This window comes from Rhineura floridana, chromosome 4, assembly GCF_030035675.1.
Source record: "Rhineura floridana isolate rRhiFlo1 chromosome 4, rRhiFlo1.hap2, whole genome shotgun sequence".
Lineage (NCBI taxonomy): Eukaryota > Metazoa > Chordata > Lepidosauria > Squamata > Rhineuridae > Rhineura > Rhineura floridana.
In genome coordinates this window covers 186,712,408-186,730,701 of record NC_084483.1, presented here as the reverse complement: position 1 = coordinate 186,730,701, position 18,294 = coordinate 186,712,408, and the positions used below count along the sequence as shown (strand labels likewise).

At 45.1% G+C, this 18,294-nt stretch overlaps 1 protein-coding gene across 1 annotated transcript; it reads left to right on the top strand.

The window, feature by feature from the left end:
* The first annotated feature begins 4,053 nt into the window (after positions 1–4,053).
* Positions 4,054–16,074, top strand: CNPY3 (canopy FGF signaling regulator 3). Its single transcript, XM_061625516.1, has 6 exons — positions 4,054–4,344; positions 9,140–9,263; positions 10,412–10,508; positions 12,683–12,805; positions 13,651–13,768; positions 14,938–16,074. The coding sequence occupies exons 1-6, from the start codon at positions 4,224–4,226 to the stop codon at positions 15,192–15,194; spliced, it is 840 nt and encodes a 279-aa protein (XP_061481500.1). The 5' UTR covers positions 4,054–4,223; the 3' UTR covers positions 15,195–16,074.
* The last annotated feature ends 2,220 nt before the right edge of the window (positions 16,075–18,294 follow it).

The window sequence follows — 18,294 nt, the reverse complement described above, 5'->3', positions numbered from 1 at the left end:
CTGAAGTTATCATGCTTTGGACACATCATGAGAAGACATGATTCACTAGAAGACAATAATAATGGGGAAAACAGCAGGGAGTAGAAAAAGAGGAAGGCCAAACAAGAGATGGATTCATTCCATAAAGGAAGCCACAGACCTGAACTTACATCTGAGCAGGGTGGTTCATGCCAGATGCTGTTGGAGGTCACTGATTCATAGGGTCGCCATAAGTCGTAATCGACTTGAGGGCACATAACAACAACAACAACCAAAAATAAACCAAAAGATAAATAAACCAAAACCTCCTCTCCTCTCTCTCCAACCACTACTTCTCTCTCTCTCCTCCACCTCCTCGCGCTCCTCCTGACTAACCCACACGGGACATCCCTAGTTGGTGGCTTTTAAGCAGGCAGCAAGAGATGTCACAGAGGAGGGCGGGTACCTGTTGCCTTGACAACCCTCCTCCCTGGACCCTGGGCAATGGCCCCTCCTGAATCTTCTGGAGGCGTCTTCAGAACTTGGAGGCCCTGCTGTTCCGCCGGCTGGCTTGCCTCAGCATCCCTCTTCATCTAAATGTGTCTATTTCTCTAATGAATCTGGTTGTTCTCCATTAAACAGCTTTTCTGAAGGGAGACGGTCCCCCCAGCCTCCTTTTATACCCATTGGGAAACTCACCGCCCCACAGTTTGGAGGCTCAGGGGGCAGAGCATCTGCTGTGCCTGCAAAAGGTCCTGGCTCAGTCCCCAGCTTCTCTAGGCAGGGCTAGGAAGGAAAGACCCTGTTTGATGTCCTGGCGGGCTGCTGCCAGTCAGTGTTGACAATACTGAGCTAGATGGACTTGAAATAAGGCAACTTCTTAGGTATCTTCTATTCCAACATTGATCCTAAGAACAAGCAACCTCCTCTGCGAGACACGCAGATTCACTCCTTCCCACAACATCCAATATAGAAAAGTTCTTTCAAATAGTAGCATAGGCACAGAAATTCTGACTACAAAAGGGAGGAAACTGGCAGCCTCTTCGTGCTGCAAGGTGACCTAAACCAACCCTCCAAAATGTCAAAGGTGAACAAGGGCTTTCCTGAACCCAATGGCACTGTGCTTGGGGAAAAAGAGGGAAGCTGTGTAGCTCTGTAAGGTTACCATCCTGTGGGTCCTTTCCTGGAAGGAAGCCCCATTGAGTCCAGTGGGGCCTCCTTCTGTGTCAACCTGCAGAGGATTGTGCTGTAAGTCCTGGCCTTGAGTTCCCCTCAATTTGGCCCTGGATTAGGCCTCATCTTGAGTACTGCTTCCAGTTCTGGACACCACGCTTGAAAAAGGATGCAGACAAATTGGAAGAGGTTCAGAGGTTCCTTCTTGGAGGGCTGGATGCAGAAGGTAATACTCGGAGACTCCCGCTCAGCCCCTTGGCCTTTAACCTGTGGGGTTCCTCAGGGTTCGGTTCTGTCTCCTTTGTTATTTAATATCTATATGCAGCTGCTGGGTGAGATCATTCGGAGGTTTGGAGTCCGATATCATCAATATGCAGATGACACCCAGCTTTATTTCTCCTTCCCTCCTGATGCCAAAGATGCCGTCCGACCCCTGAACCAGTGCCTGTCCTCAGTGATGGATTGGATGAAGGTCAATAGGTTGAAATTAAATCCAGACAAGACAGAAGTGCTTTTCGTCAGTCGTGGGACAAACCTGGAAATAGGGAATATACCTGTGTTGGACAGGGTTACACTCCCCCTGAAGACTCAGGTTCGCAGTTTGGGTGTGCTTCTGGACTCCGCTTTGAATCTGGATGCTCAGGTTTCGGCCATGTCCAGGAGTGCCTTTGCCCAATTAAGACTGGTTCGCCAACTGCGCCCGTTTCTAGAGACGCCTGATCTGACGAAGATAACACATGCCTTAGTTACATCCCGGTTGGACTACTGCAACGCACTCTACATGGGGCTGCCCTTGAAGACAGTTCGGAAGCTTAAATTGGTTCAACGTGCAGCAGCGAGAATGCTGATGGGGGCTGGCCCTCAAACCCATACAACCCCCTTGTTACAACAGCTCCACTGGCTGCCAGTTAGCTTCTGATCTCAATTCAAGGTGCTGGTCTTAACCTTTAAAGCCCTATACGGTTTGGGCCCTGTTTATTTGTCCGATCGGATGTCATTTTATGAGCCCTCCCGCCCCCGAGATCTTCTGATGAGTCCCTTCTTGTGATTCCCTCAGTTTCACAAGTCCATCTTTCGGGAACTAGAGATAAAGCGTTCTCTGTCATCGCCCCTACACTTTGGAACTCATTACCAGTTGAGGTGTGATTGACTTCTTCGCTTTTGGCATTCCGTCGCCAGGTTAAGACATTCCTATTCCGGGTGGCGTTCAATTTAAATAAGGAATAGGAATAAGAATAGGAAAATTTTTAAGGAGAAATGGTGTTTAACTTAAATGAGGAATGGTAATGTTCTAATTTTAATAGATTATGATAACATGTATATGTTACTATGTAGTTTTAGTATATTTATTTTTTGTAAGTGATTATAGTTTATTATGTATATTGTATTTATGTTTTTATATTGAAATTGTTCACCGCTTTGAGCTTCTGGAAAGATAAAGCGGGTTAGAAATGTTTTAAATAAATAAATAAATAAACAAGGATGATCAGGGGACTAGAAACAAAACCTTATGAGAAGAGACTGAAAGAACTGGGCATGTTTAGCCTGGAGAAGAGAAGACTGAGGGGAGATATGATAGCACTCTTCAAGTACTTGAAAGGTTTCCACACAGAGGAGGGCCAGGATTCTCAATCTTCCCAGAGTGCAGGACATGGAATGATGGTCTCAAGTAGAAGGAAGCCAGATTTTGATTGAACAGGAAAAACTTCCTGTCAAAGCAGTACGACAATGGAACCAATGGTGTAGAGGTGGTGGGCTCTCCAACACTGGAGGCATTGAAGAGGCAGCTGGACAGGCACCTGTCAAGTATGCTTTAATTTGGATTCCTGCTTTGAACAGGGGTTGGACTAGATGGCCTTACAGGCACCTTCCAACTCTACTATTCTATGATTCTATGCAGGATTCTTTGGGGGTAGCTATGCCTTAATACAGCTTTGAATGTATGGTGCAGATGTTGCCTCGGTACCTTCTCTCCTCCCACCTTGAGTACCGCTTCTAAGTAGACAAACATAGGACAGGATAGTATTCTCCCAGGGCGATTATTTAGAACAAGTGTGTATGTTTTGCACCTTTAAATAATCACATCAATTTATTTTTCCCTTGCTGTTTTCAAACTGATGTTGTGCTGCTATGTCCTTGGATTTTAGATCTTGGTTGTTTATGCTGATTTGTATTGTCGGTATAGTTGGCTTGTATCGTTTCTCATTTTTTTGTACTATATTCTATTTTAATAAGTTTGTAAACTGCCCAGAGGACTTGGTTGATGGGCACTATATAAAAAAATGTAAATTTACTGTCTTCAAGTCGATTCCAACTTATGGCGACCCTATGAAAAGGGTTTTCATGAGGCTGAGAGGCAGTGACTGGCCCAAGGTCACCCACTGAGCTTCATGGCTATGTGGGGATTCGAACCCTGATCTCCTAGGTCGTAGTTCAACACCTTAGCCACTACACCACACTGGCTCTCCAAGGGCACTATATAAAGGTCATTAATTAATAAGAAATAGTACAATCCTATACGCAAGTCATTGAGTTCAATCGAGCTTACTCCATGTAAATGGGTATAGGATCGCAGCCTAAGACAGCAAGAGAGCCGCTGCTCTGGAATTGGAGAAACGGAAAATCCGGATATAACAGTGAGAATCTTTCCCTCCTGACTGCCCCGTACAGCTCGCACTGGATCTAATAAGGAGGTAGAATCTCTGCCCCTAATTTGCCCAAGCCCTTTTGCAATGAATGGGGTGAGCGTTCCAGAACTAGGACGGACGCAAGCAAGCACCAATCACAGGACAGCGTAGGCAGCACTCCCATTGGCTGAACTATGGAAAGCAAAGCTTTCCCTCACTTCTTCATTGGAGAAGCGCGAGAGCTCGTCGAGCCTTCTCTGATTGGCTGGCAACTTAAAGAACTAGAGCCTCGCACCTGGCCGTTGGCCTGAGCGTGACACGCTCCTGGCCGTCATTGGCCGAGGGCTATGGTTGTTATAGTTACACTGGGAAGAAAGGGGAGATTCCCGGAAGCGAAGGGCGGGAGGCACGGTGCGCTCGGAGGGTTGCGTCGCGGCGTGGCAGCTTCTAGCTGTGGCTACCCCAATGGCTTCCTGGGGTCCCGCCGTCGCGCTCTTGCCGGTCCTGCTGCTAGTTCCGGCGCCTGGGCAGGCGGGAGCGATTGCCGAGGACAGCGATTGGGTCAAACTGCCCAGCAAATGCGAAGGTGGGAGCGCCGTCGGGATAGGCGCTTGGAGGGAGCCCAAAAGGATGGGCTACAGCGGGGGCGGGCAAGGTTCAGGAAAGGGGCAACCAACGTGATCAAGGGGATGGAGCGACTCCTCTATGAGGAAAGGGGATTGGGGTATTTTAGTTTTTTTTAGGATTTTTAGCAAAGGCGAGTAAGTGGAGGGACGATAGAGGTGTGTGTGTGTCAAATCATGCATGCAGGGAGGGAGTTTGTAGGGGGACGTTTTTTCTTCCCCTCTCATAATGCTAAAAAGGCGAGCCCAGGCTGAGCACACACCATAAATTTATAGAACATGTATAGTACTTTAAGGGTCATGTCCCCCCCCCCGAATTATGGGAACTGTAGTTTGCCCCTCACAGAGCAGCAATTCCCATCACAAACTACAGTTCCTATAGGATTCTTTGGTGAAAGTGGTGTGCTTTGAATGTATGTACCCACAGCCGGGGGTCATGCAGTGAAGTTGAAAGGGGGAAGACTGAGGACAGACAAAAGGAGGGATTTCTTCACACACCTTATAGTTAATCTATGGAATTTCTTACCGCAAGATATAGTAATGGCCATTCACTTGAATGGCTTTAAAAGAGGATTAGACAGATCCATGGAGAATAAAGTTATAAATGGCTACTAGCCATGATAGTTATGCTGTACCTCTGCTGTCAGAGGCAGTATGCTTCTGAATACCAATTTGCTGGAAACCACAGGAGAGTGCTGTTGCACTCGGATCTTGCTTGTAGGCTTCCCAGAGGCATCTCGTGCTCATTATGAGAACAGGATGCAGGGCTAGATGGGCCTTTAGCCTGATCCAGCAGGACTCTTCTTATTTCCTCTCGAGTGGCAGAAGCAGCAGCCTGACTGTGGTGTTAAGGTCTGTTGCTGAAAGATGTGGTGATAGTCAGTAACTTTAAAAAAAAAAGGATTAGACGAGGAAAATGGGTCAGTACTACTAGCTTGAGGATTTGGAGTTTGCCCTTAGGTACAGAACTCTCTGTACCTAAAGATAAATCTCTGTTATCTTTTCGGCACCTGTTGAAGACCTTCCTCTTTCAGTAAGCCTTTTAAGTTGAGACCTTATCCCAGTCTGCTTCTGTGTTGAAATTGCTTTTTAATATGCTTTTAAACTTTCTTTAAAAAACAATATGTTTTTTAACCTTTTAAAAAAAAGTTCTCAAAGCTTTTTTTAAAAAAAAGTATGTAAAGTTGTTTTGTTTTAATGTATTTTAATGCCTGTTTTTAAGATGTTTTAAAGTGTTTTTACTGCTTTTGTTTGCCGCCCTGGGCTCCTGCGGGGAGGAAGGGTGGGATATAAATCAAATAATAAATAAAACTCAGTGGGCTCTGCTATCATGGAAAAAGCAGGGTGTGTAAACTGAGAACTGTTTTAGGCTGTGTCTGATCTTGGATACTCTGCAAAACTGCCCAGGCAAATGCCGAACCTCCGGAGCCAACTCTGCAGCGGGTATTAGCCTTGTTGTTGCTATGTAGGCCTTGTAAATTTTCAGAGTGCTTTGTATACATTGCCTTGTAACTCTTACAACAATGCTTTAAAATAGGTCACGATCAAGGCAGCATTGAATTGGCCTTCTGGGGAACTTGCTGAGGCCCATGCCTCAACAGGGCACCCATTCTCAACCCCTGAAATGTTGTGACCCTGCTCTGCCACCTCCTTGCAGCTATGTGCTCTTAATGCACCTGTTCTTTCTGAGCAAGCAGTAGGAACAAAAAGGAGGAACAATTTTTACTTACCTCTCCCCCTGTGTGGTGTGTGTGGATTAGATACAGACAATAAGGGCAAAGTGGATAGTGGTGACAATGGCAAAGAAGCTGTGGGCCTAGCCCACCAAGGGCATTTCATCCAGCCTAAAAAGCCCAACAGCAACAACATTGGAGCTCCCATCCCTATTGCAGTTGGGGACTGAAGATGGTTGCTGTTTACGAAGTTTGTGGCAGAAATGAAATCTGAACTAGGGAGTTCCTCATTTTATTTTATGTAAGTGGCTTATAGCTCTGTCTCTTAGCCACTGCTATATCAGCTCATGATAGCTAAGTGGAACCTCCATATTCAGAAGCAGCTTATCTCTTGAGGACATGATGCTGGAGACAACCAGGGGAAGGCTGGCATCTTCATGCCCCATTTAAGGTGTCTGGCCAACCATATTTGGAAGCAGGATACAGGAGTCTGGGCTAGGTGGATCTTGGCCTCATGTAGCACAGGGCTCTGCTTATGTTCTTATGCATGTTGCTTTAAAGTCTTATCTCCTCTATGGATGTGTTAGTCTTTCCTGCAACATCACAGCCATATGTGTCACAGTCGGTGCTTGTATTGGGAACACCAGAGTAGAATGCAGCAGCAGTTGAAATTGTGATCTTGTGGCTCTGACCCCTGCTTGCTTTTCAAGTTATGCATTTCTTGTTCCGAAAGTCCTTCCATGTAGGAAAGAGTATGCAATCTGCATGCAGGTTGTTGAATGTGGCAATTGTTCATCTTTGTATTTTATTGTCAGTGCATGCATGAGAAGGCTGTGGTTGGCTGCAGCTTCCTAGTATGTGGACAGCATATGTACTTGCAGTAAAATTCACATGTGGGCAATTGTTCCATGTGAAAATGTGTGTGGGTTTTTCGCCATTTCGTACACAGAACTGTCATATCTAAATTCAGTAATCTGAAGCTTTTCCCTGTACATTAAATGACATTAATAATCTGCCTCCCAGGGCTTGTGTGTGGTTGAATGAGACAAAGAAATGGTAGCTGCTCTAAGATTTGGATATAGGGTAGATGATGCGTTAAACAGGGCTTCAACAGATAAGGATAAAAAAGAACAGAACATGAAGATTTGAAAGAGTCAGAATGAAAATGGGCTGGCCTGGAACAGATCCCTGACCTTGAAGACATTTGAGTGAATGAAAAGTGTGGTAGAGGCACAAATTGTGGAGATGGGGCTGGAATGGTGCCCTGGGAAAGCTTGCCATGTCAGTGCACTGAAGGTGCATCTGTTATAGTTCTAGCAGCTTTTCAACCATGCCTATGAGACAGATGTTCTTCATTTGTAGACAGACTGCCTGACAGCATGATGCATTGTGTAGAATCAATGTGCAATAAAGATAGAAGCTTTCCTGAGGAATTCAGAATTCATTCCTGTCTCTGAGGCAGAATGCAATCTAGTTGATGATTGTAAGGGATGATTTAAAAGGGAAGAGGCTGTTCATAAGAACATTAAAAAAACCCTGCTGGATCAAGCCAATGGCCCATCTAGTCCAGCATCCTGTTCTCACAGTGGCCAGTGAGATGCCCACGGGAAGCCCACAAACAGGACCTGAGTGCAAGAGCACTCTCTCCTCCTGTGGTTCCCAGCAGCTGGTGTCCAGAAGCATGCCTCCTTCGACTATGGAGGCAGAGCATAGCCATCATGGCTAGTAGCCACAGATAGCCTTATTCCACTTCGGAATGGCTAATGCGATATCATAGCCTGAGAAGGAGGAAGAGCACAGAACAATGTCAGAGAACCAGGAAGGAGCGAAAGGTAGGACATTGCTATATAAGGCTATAGGTAGAAAGATGGGGAACCTGTGGCACTCAGGCTGTTCCTGGATTACAGCTACCATCATCCCAGATCATTGGCCATACTGGCTGGGGCTGATGGGAGTTGGAGTCCAGCAGCTTCTGGGGGGGGGGGCTCAGGCTCTCCATCCTGGTGTAGGAGTACCAGCATGAGGTGATGACAAACAGACAGGTGGACTGTCTTACATGGGGGCACTTATAATACTTAATAACAAGAGTAAAAAAGGGATCTGAAAAGCTCCCTCTTGCTAAAAATGGAGCTTAATGAGTAAAGAGGAACATCAACCAATAATTACAAAAGAGGTACACTGAAGCGAAAGCCACATTGGTATACAGATGTAGGGTGAGACTTGGGTTAGAGAGGCCTACTGTCAGATGCTAAAGAGAGAGAGGTTGCATGGTGACGGGACGAGATCTTAGACCTCCTACACATATGGGGTGGGGGGGAAATCCGCTTCAGTTAAGGAGCCGTCACAGAAATATTGATATATTTGAAGACATTTCTAAAGAAATGATAAAAAGCAGCCATAATAGGCTGGCTAACTCTCACAGTGAATTATGGGAGAATTGTAGTGTGCATGTGTATAACATTTGAGGCATGAAAACAAGATGTTGCGGCAGTGTGACAGTCATTTGCGTGAAATGCTGCTATATCAGCTGAAAAAGCAACAGATATTGCTGTGTGAAAGGAATTGTAGAAATCTGGACAGAAGCACTACTGTTTTAATCCACAAAACTAATGCAATAAGCCCCATGTGAATGCAGACTGTGTTAATTTATTTGAAGTAGGGGGACACATTTTGTGTTTGTACCACCTTGAGCTCCCTGGGGGAAACATGAGATTTATGTCTTCATGTCCTGCTTGTGGACTTCCCAGAGGCATCTGCATATCCATTGTGGGAAATGGGATGCTGGCTCTTCTCATGAGACTGAACATTCCTAGGTAAAAGGTTCTTGGATCCTTCCAGCACATGTGGCGGAACTGTGTTAAAGTTACCAAGTTTTGGAACAGTGTTTTCTCTGAAAGATTTAAAATAACGGAGCAGCCCATTGTGAAATCCCCTCTTTGGTGCTTTTAAATTTTTTTCAAGAGGAAAGCACTGATTTGGATTTTTAAACTGTTGATTAGCTATGTACTGGTGGCAGCCAGACTATGTTGGCTATCACCAGTCAAAATGTATCAGCCCTTTTGCTAACTGTTATGTCTGCTTTTAGTGTGCAAGTATGTGGCTTTGGAACTGAAATCTTCCTTTGATGAAACTGGCAAGACCAAGGAGGTGATTGACACAAAGTACGGCTTTTTGGATGGCAAGGGATCCAAACTCAAGTATACAAAATCGTAAGTAGATGAGGCTTTTGCTAGACCCTTGGAGGTAGTCATTCTTTATCTTGTACTCTGTTGCAATATTTTGATGGGTAGGTAATTCCAGAGAAGGGGTGATACCTACCCCAAATCTTTGCATAGTATGTTAGATACAAAATGCAAAAAAACGCACTCCTTTTTACCTTGTCTAAGTACTCCCATAAGCTGCCTGCCACTTGTTCGTACAGTGAAGGCAAGGTTGCTTATTCGTTCTGCAGAATTGCTTCAGCTCTGTTGTGCAGCATACATCTGCAGGACTTCCTCAACATAAAAAAAGAAGTGAAAGTTCAGCACCCAAAGTCCCTTTGAATAGTGAAGCTAATATACATACATACATTCTTTAGGTCCCATTCTTAGGTGGGCCCAGTTCTCATTGGATTGTGCTTGATTTTTCTAGTCCTCATGGTTATAGTGATTTTCAACAAAGGCGGTACTTCCAAATTAAAACCAGGCTTTTCAACATTTTATATTTCTCTAAAATATTTTTTCTAAAGAAATGCAGCTCTCCCACTAACCATAATTTGCTTTTGTCAACTTTGTTTATAAAATCAGTGCAAATTGATTAACTGAAAGCAACTTATAATACAAATCAGCTCTTGATATATTTCTGGCATGGTTGTTGGTACCACACAAGGCTCCAACCTGATCATTCACAAACCATTTTCAGCTTTTTGGTGAAATCAGTCTTAACTAACTTTGCAAAGTGGTGTGGGATTGCTTAATCAAGTGTCCCAAGTGGCAAATCAGCAGAATCCTCAGTCAGTCTTGTCACCAGTAATGAAACAATTCCATAACTGATTTATCTTTTGGCAGCATCAATTTGGGTTGATGGGCTGAACATGATAATGGGACTCATCCCTGAGATACAGAATTTCCGTACGTTTGCTGGAAAGCTCCATTCCAAATTCATTAGCTTTTATGAGCAAAGTCCCATAGCGCTGACGGAGATAGATCTCCAGAGCAGCAAATTGCAAGTTGACTGGGCAGTTGAATCCATACCACCATCCGATCAAAGTCTGTCACCACTGCCTTCAGATTTTCCAGCTGGCATTTCCTTGTTGTTGCTCTGTAGAGAACACTACAGAAACATCTTTCCATTTCCCAATATGCTTCTTTTTCTGCAGGGACATTCGTCTTATTGAAGTGACAGAAAACATCTGCAAGAGGCTTTTGGAATACAACCTGCACAAAGAGAGATCAGGAAGCAACAGATTTGCAAAGGTTTGCAATGTCTTAGGATTCTTGCATTTCTAGAGTTTTTAGCAGTACTTTCTGCAAGTTTTCATTTTGGAATTGAGCACTTGGCCAGTGACTTGGAAACCGCCCAGAGAGCTTCGGTTATGGGGCGGTATACAAATGCAATAAATAAATAAATCAATTGCCACCTGAAGGAGTAGATTTGCCTTGTTAAGAAAGTATTGTTTTGTGGATCTTGGATCCGTGTCTGTCAGTCCAAAGCCCGGAGAATGTCACGCGTGATGGCTTGGAGGGGTTAGATCAGGAGTAGCCAACATAATGCCCTCCAGATGTTGTAGAGTGTATCTCCCTTTGGCCCCAGCCTGCAAGGCCAATGGTCAGGAATGATGGGAGTTGTAGTCCACAATATCTAGAGGACACCACAATTGGTATCCCTGAGCTAGATCGTGCCACAGCAAGAAGAAAAGTTCCCTCTGAAGGGCACACCATGGGGAACAAGATGTAGAAACATTGAATTTAGGCTTTGAAATCATTTCATTATGTTCTTTGGGCAATGCAAACTAAGGGATAGGCACAGGTCCATTAATTGATGGAAGGCCATTGGTTTAGTAGGGAAAAGAAAGCCATAAATTCCAGTCTTCTGACTTAAAGGCCAGATTATTTACAGTTTCCTATATGTTAACTCATATGATCATCATCATCATCATCATCATCATTTTATTTGTATGCCGCCTTTCCACATAAAATGGTGCTCAAGGCGGCTTACAACAAGGTGAACAAAAATACATGTCAAAAACAATTGCAAAAACAATTTCCTAATAACAAAAAATAATAAAACAGTGACATAACAAATATAATAACCAAAAACAACTTTTCAACATTATGAACATAATAAAACAATTATTTAAAAACAAAAAGTAACCATTAACACCCCAAACCCCTAAAGAAAACCATTTACTGTATCTCCTACAAAACTTCATTATTCAGAGGGGAGGCTTGTTTTGTATCAGCACATGTCTACTCAGAAGTACTTCTCACTGAGTTCGCTGGGGCTTACTCCCAATAAATTGGTGATAGGATTGCAGTAATCCTATCCCCTTATTTGAGAGTAAGCCCCATTAAACTCAATGAGACTTATTGTTGAGTAGACAGCATATAGGATTGCACTGTAACTCTTCTATTTGGCCAACAGTTACAGCATTTTCTTTGAAGGGGCACTTCATGTTGCAATCACATTTGAAATATACAATGTACAGTATGTACTACAGATTTGCTGCTTTCCATAAGAGATGGTCAGGATTTTCTCCCTTTTCGTTTCTCTTCATTACATTGTCTTAGGTTGGGTTTCTGATTTCTCTTCTATTAGGTCTTTAAATCCCAACTTTTCCAGCGGTTCTTTGGACATAAGTTGCCTCTCCATTCTGCATTCTAAATATTCTTTTGATTCCTGTCTGCACAAAGCATTCTCAAACCTATTTTCCTTCAGACACTTCATGAATTTTTCTTTGAATGCTGTACATTCACCGAAATGATCCAAAGGGAAAGAGCCTTTGTCTGGTGGCCTCGGCTTGAAGCTTTTAGTCCCGAAGTTCATAGCCGTAGACATGGCGACGATCCTCTCCCCTGGCAGCCGCTGCGCCTCTTAGCAAACCATGCACGTTACTCTACTAGAGTGCAAACCTAACTCTACGCTTGCTTGGGAATGCCTTGTGCGTATTAGCACAAAGTCAGCCGGATGAAGTGATCAGTATCACACTGTGCCAAAAGAGAAACCAGGAGTGATCAGAGCACACCAAATGAAAATATCCATACAAAATATTATAAATTCAAGCATGTTAGCCAAATTCTCTTCTGCTGGTTACAGGGAGGGCACAAAGCATGTCAGTCTCGTAGGTGGTTTTATCCTTGGCATAAAGCAAAGCCCATCTGCCATTGATTTCCTTTGAGATAGTGTTCCCTAATTAAATTGCAGCAACTTACATCTATCTCCTGCACCTACCATCTCTGCACAGAGACTTGAAGGAAAGGAGGATTTTGTGGGACAGTGAAATATTGGTTTCTCTTTGGAAGGGCTGGCATATCCTTTCCCCAAAAGACTATGGTGCAGATGAGTTTAGGTTGAGGATCCCTTGCTCTTTATTTTCTTTGCTCATGTTGCTGTTCCCAAATGTGCCACTGAATTCTGTCAATTGCTTTAGGGTATGTCTGAGACATTTGAAACTCTTCATAACTTGGTGCACAAAGGCGTGAAAGTGGTGATGGACATCCCTTATGAGCTGTGGAATGAAACCTCTGCAGAAGTGTCTGATCTAAAGAAACAGGTACAGCCCTAGGATTTACGCTTTGGCTGTAGCTTTGAAAGCAGTGACTTGATGGTAGTTACAGCAGTTCCCAGTAATTGAAGCTCCTGGTTGATCTCCTAGAACAACCTTAAAAACACACACAAACAGCAAAGCCAGATAACCTGCAGTCCGTTCACCCTATACCTAGTGTTCCAAAATGTCCTCTGAAGCAGCAAGACTGTCTAACCTCGTGTCTGAACTCCCATTTCTCAGGGAACCGGGTGGATCTCTCTTGGGGTGGACTTCCACAATTTCGGTGCCACCGCTTAAAAGGCCCTGTCATGGGCAACCATTCGCTTTAATATAAAATGGGGCAGGGATATGGAATAACACCTTGGAAGATGATTTATGTGAGTAGTCCTCAAGGCATTCTGGTTTCAGTCCCTGTGGGGCATTAAATGTCAAAACAAGCATGTTGAACTGGAAACTGACCAGAAGGTGGCTCCTTAGAAGTTGGCTGTCCACAGGTTCTGAGATGTCTCCAGGCTCTGTCATACAATTTCAAGCTTAACTTCACAGAAAGAGAGGTTTTCATTTTTTAAAAAACAAATGAAACCTGAAATTCTCAAAACATTGAAAAGTCTTCAGGCAGTATTTGTTCTTTTTCACCTCATATTATGGTACAATTCCTAGAGTCTGAGGTGCTTGTTAATATTTGTTTGTGGTGAAATTGGGGCGATACAGACCTACCTGTGTGGCTGGAAATGCCACAGGCTGATATTTTATGAGGAACACAAGGAGATGTAAATTTGTGTGTACTTTTCCCTTAAGTTTGCAGCTTTCTTTGAAGGAGGGTTGTCTTTGTTTCTCTCTCTGTCTGCCAGTGTGAGATAATGGTGGAAGAATTTGAAGATGTGATTGAAGACTGGTACAGGAACCACCAGGAAGAAGACATTTCCCAGTTTCTCTGTGCAAATCACGTCTTGAAAGGAAAAGACACCAGTGAGTTTCTCTTCCCGGAGAGTGACAGGCTCGATTGTTGGAATCCAGGAATATGGGTGCAGCAGAACCCTCCAAACCAATGGTTTCCAATGAGGAGTGGGGAACTTGTGGCCCCACAGATGTTGTTGACTCCCGACTCCCATCATTTACTGCAGAGGGAGGAGGGGATCCATATCTGGGCTGTCTCTGCCCACTCGCTCCACTGGGCAGGAAGAAGTAGATGAGTAAGTTCACCTGAGCGGGCTGGGCAACCTCTCCCAGCTCACTTCCTGCCCAGCTCCACAGCGGGTCACTCTCTCCAGGGTCCCAACCATGGGAGGTTGTTTGTTTGGAAACCTGGATCTTTCCTTGGTAGGACTACAGTTTACAAGGGGGGGGGAATCAGAAGGGGTGGATAGGAGGACCTCGTCAGCCCTGTCCCCTGACTCCTCAGATGACTCCAAGCAGCCCTGAGTCGCCCATAGAGGGGAATCCAGGACTGCTGCAAGCCCCCATCGCCTCGGATGTCCAGACTGAAGCAATCATCAACCCCAGTCATCATGGGCAGTGGTTGGGAATGCTGGAAATTGGAGCCCAGGAGCCTCTGGAGGGACTATATGTTGCCTTCAGTATTGGAATCAATATGCCTCTTAATACCACTTGCGGTGATCTGTGGGGGGTATTCTTGTCCATGTGTCCTGCTCATGGACTTCCCAGATGCATCAGTCTATCCACTAAGACGCTGGGCTAGAAGGGCCTTTTGTCTGATGTGGCAGGACACTTACAGGTTTTTTTTCTGTTCTCACATTAAGTTAATCACATTTCTAACTTCCCTGTAGTCCATGGAGCCTGGGGCAGTATTTTGCTTTTCTTCCTTCATTTTAATCCTCCCAGCAACCCACTGAGAGACTGAGTATTCCAAGACCAGCTTCTGAGGTTAATGACTACAAGCAAGGATTTCAACCCAGGTCTCTGGGATAGCATGAGCCCAAATGGTAGCCAACGTGGTGCCCTCTGGATGTTGATGGACTACATCGCCCATCATCCCATGCTGGCTGGGGCTGATGTGAGTTGGAACCCAACAACTTCTCAGCATCTGGAAGGCACCACTTTGGCTACCCCTGTGTTAACCAGCAACTGATGTGATTGAATCCCCCTTTTCCTTCCTTCCTTCCTACTTATCTCTCCAGGCTGCCTGGCAGAGAAGTGGAGTGGCAAGAAAGGGGACCTGGCAAGTTCAGGGCAGAAGAAGTCTAAGAAAAAGGATGGCAAAGGCAAGAAGGCTTCAAAAAGTAAAAAGAACCGCCCAGACGAATCAGGGCCAGACAGGGAGGAGGGCATGAGGCCAAGTGCCCAAGAAGCCCCTGACCGAGCGGAGGAGGAGGAGGAGAAGGAAGAGGACATTCAGAAGGAGACTCCACTTCTGCACAAGACCGACGAACTTTAGGCTCTGGAGAGACGCACACTGCCCACGCCTTGGCTCGTGTGGGCTTGCAAGCTTGTATTCAGGCCACCGAGAATTGCTCTAGCCCGTCGGAGTTGCAAGGTGGAGATGTCTTCACTTCCTTGAGGGGAACGTACCAGCCTGTTCCCGATGGGCAACGCTTGTGGCCACCTGAACTTTAGCTACCCAGTGTTATTGCACCTCGCCACAGGTGCAGGTTGGGCAGAACCTAGTGAGCCCCTTGCATCCTTAGGGGAGCACGTCAGGCAGGAGGAGGATGTGAGAGACTGGCTGCCTAAGTCAGTGTGGCTTGCCTTGAAAAGCCAAGCCTGCCGTTCACGTTGATTTTCCCACTCTACTATGCACCCCTTTGCAGCTTTGATCTGCCAAACGCAACCAGGGGAGAGGGTGGAAGTAAGGGGGAAGTGTAAGAGAACAAGGTGTGATTGCATGGTGGCTCACCTATCCAGCCCATGGTACTGAAGCTAAGATACCTCTCTAATCAGCCTAGCAGGCTCTTCACTTGGTACATTCCCAAAGTCAATTTTTTGGAACGGGGGTTCGGTTCCACCCTTCTTTGTATCATGCAGATCATTGAGTTTGCTTGGAGGGGAGTGAGGATGGAGGTGTTAGAAGTATAATTAAGAGCTGTATGCTTTTGTTGTGATATCATTTTGTTTGTTAATTAATCCTCACCGTAACACATAATTCCTGTGGCAGCTCCAGTCAGGAGAGAATTTGCAGGTGTTGATGATGTATTTCTCCTCCCCTCAACCTCCCCCCTCCCACATTTGCCTTCTGTTGCTGCAGTAAACATGCTTCCTGTTTCCTGAAGTCCTGCAAAGAGTAAAATAAAGATTTTTTTTTAGTAGCTTATGTTTCATCTAGCCTCTCCACTGGTTTTCCTTCTCTGTGCTGCTATATGCATGAGCCTTTTTTGGGGGGGGGATTCCATTGTGTTTGAGTTTGATGCTGTTGCTTCAAGCTGTCTTGCTGCTTAGTTTCAACTAAATAAGTCTTGAGGTCAGCCGGCAGAAGCCTCTTGCTGCAAAGACCTCTAGCCTGCAACTTTTTCTGCAAGAACTTCCCTGTGCATCACTAGAAGGGGAACACCAAGTTCCTAAGGCTGACCAGCCTTGTCCGTAGACCAATAAGTATTGCAATTATAAGGAAAACCAGTGGTTCCCTCCTGTGTTCTACCAACAGCTAGCTCTCTTGGCTTGTGCCTGTGGGCAGAATTCATGCTTAGTCTTGAGAGAATGGATTTCCAGATGACAACTAGAAATGAGCAAGCAAATGGTGCAATGTGTCATCAGCTGAAGAGAGATGTGCCTTTGGGCTGGGTGCTCTGTCAAGTGCAGGTTTTAGTGTACATGGATTTGGTGACTTTATGACCTAAAAACTCAGCCTGATCAAACTCTGGCCGGCATTTCATTTGTAACAGAATGGCTTGCAGTGGCATCCCCTGGTGCCCTCTAGTGATTGGTAATGCACCTGCATGTACAGCACATTGAGGCATGGCTTCTGAAGGGTGTCAAGGGTAACTGGTACAAATATATCTTGAAATATGATATCTACTCAGCTGCCTGAAGGAAGAGATAGCATCTGTTTGGAGGATAATGCAGACTTGGGGTGAGGCACATAGCTCCTTTAGGGTAAGGATCATAGCTCAGTGGGACGGCATCTGCTTTGCATGTAGAAGGTCACAGTTTCAATCCCTGGCATCTCTAGGTAGGGCTTGGAGAGCCCCCTGTTTAAAACCATAGAGAGCCGCTGCCAGTCAGTGTAGACAATACTGAGCTAGATGGCCCAATGGTCTGTATAAGGCACCTTCCTATGTTCCTATGAGATTCTGACTTTGTTGTAGCCATTGAACCACCTCTCCCCGCCCCCCAGTTCCTTATAAAAAGAGTTCTCTGTGGTGGAAAAGAATGGAGACTGACCACCTTTCAGGATGGCTGTGATAACTTTATTTTTTCTGTTGCTGCAGCAAGGGGTCAGAGATCTTACAAGACTGTGTTGTAAGGAAAAATGGAGCGCTCTCTGCCCTCTTGAGCAGCTTGGTCAATACTTATATCAAGAGATAGACAGGTTGCAAGCAAGCCTCATGCGATATGATAAGGGGAAATTTCTTTCAGGGGGCTCTTAGCAGAAGCTTCAGACAAGTATCTAATAACATTCTTCCAACCGCAACCTAACAACCAACCATTACGAGCACAACAATGGCAGTTTAGGCCTCTCGGATACCTGGAAAGCCTCTCTTTAGCTTAACCACAAACTCTTCCTTTTCCCTTCACCTGTTGTTTTTGTGGCCTGTCATTTTTTCTTTTGCAGAGGCAAGCTTTGCAGAAATCATGTTGGCTTTTGTTTTAGAGGATAGTTGCTCACCCAAAAAATGGGTGCTGGGGCCAAGATGGAGTCTAGCTGGTTCGTTTACTCCAACACCTACAAAGCAACCTTTCTGATTTATTTCAGAATTTCTGTTGCCATGTGTTCTGTTTCCTGCCTCCCATCCAATGGAGCTTGTGTCCCTACATCAACACTTCTGCATTTAACCAAGGGTTCCTTTTCCCATTGCTCAATAATTGCAAGAGAAATTTCTAATGCTCAGTTGGCAGGCTAATACCTATAGGCCGTATTCACTGAAATAGTTGCGCTAGTACAGTGGGATTTCCCCCACCATGCCCCTCACCATCCCCAACTCTGTTCGAGAAGAGTTGGGGGAACCCCTTAGACAGATTTAGGGGGCATGCAGGGGAGGAGAGGGGGGAGAACATTCTGTTGCTCAAGGAGAAATTCTTGCACTAATGGAATGTTCACCTTAGCACTACTTTGAATGCAACCCTATGTCTCAATTCCTCCCTAAATGGAAAAAGTGGATGGGGTGAGTGGCCTATAAAACTTGTGAGCCATCAAGAGAAGATTGATGCTCTGTGCCTTCCACTTTGTTGGCCCTTTCCCCATATTCCCTTCCTGCCTCTGTAGGGCAAAGCTAGAGTCTAACATGTACAACATGTAACAAGAGGTTTCAGACCACTGTTTGAAAACCTAGAGAGCTGCTGCCTGTCAGTGTAGACAAAGGGTCACCAATGTGGTGCTCATG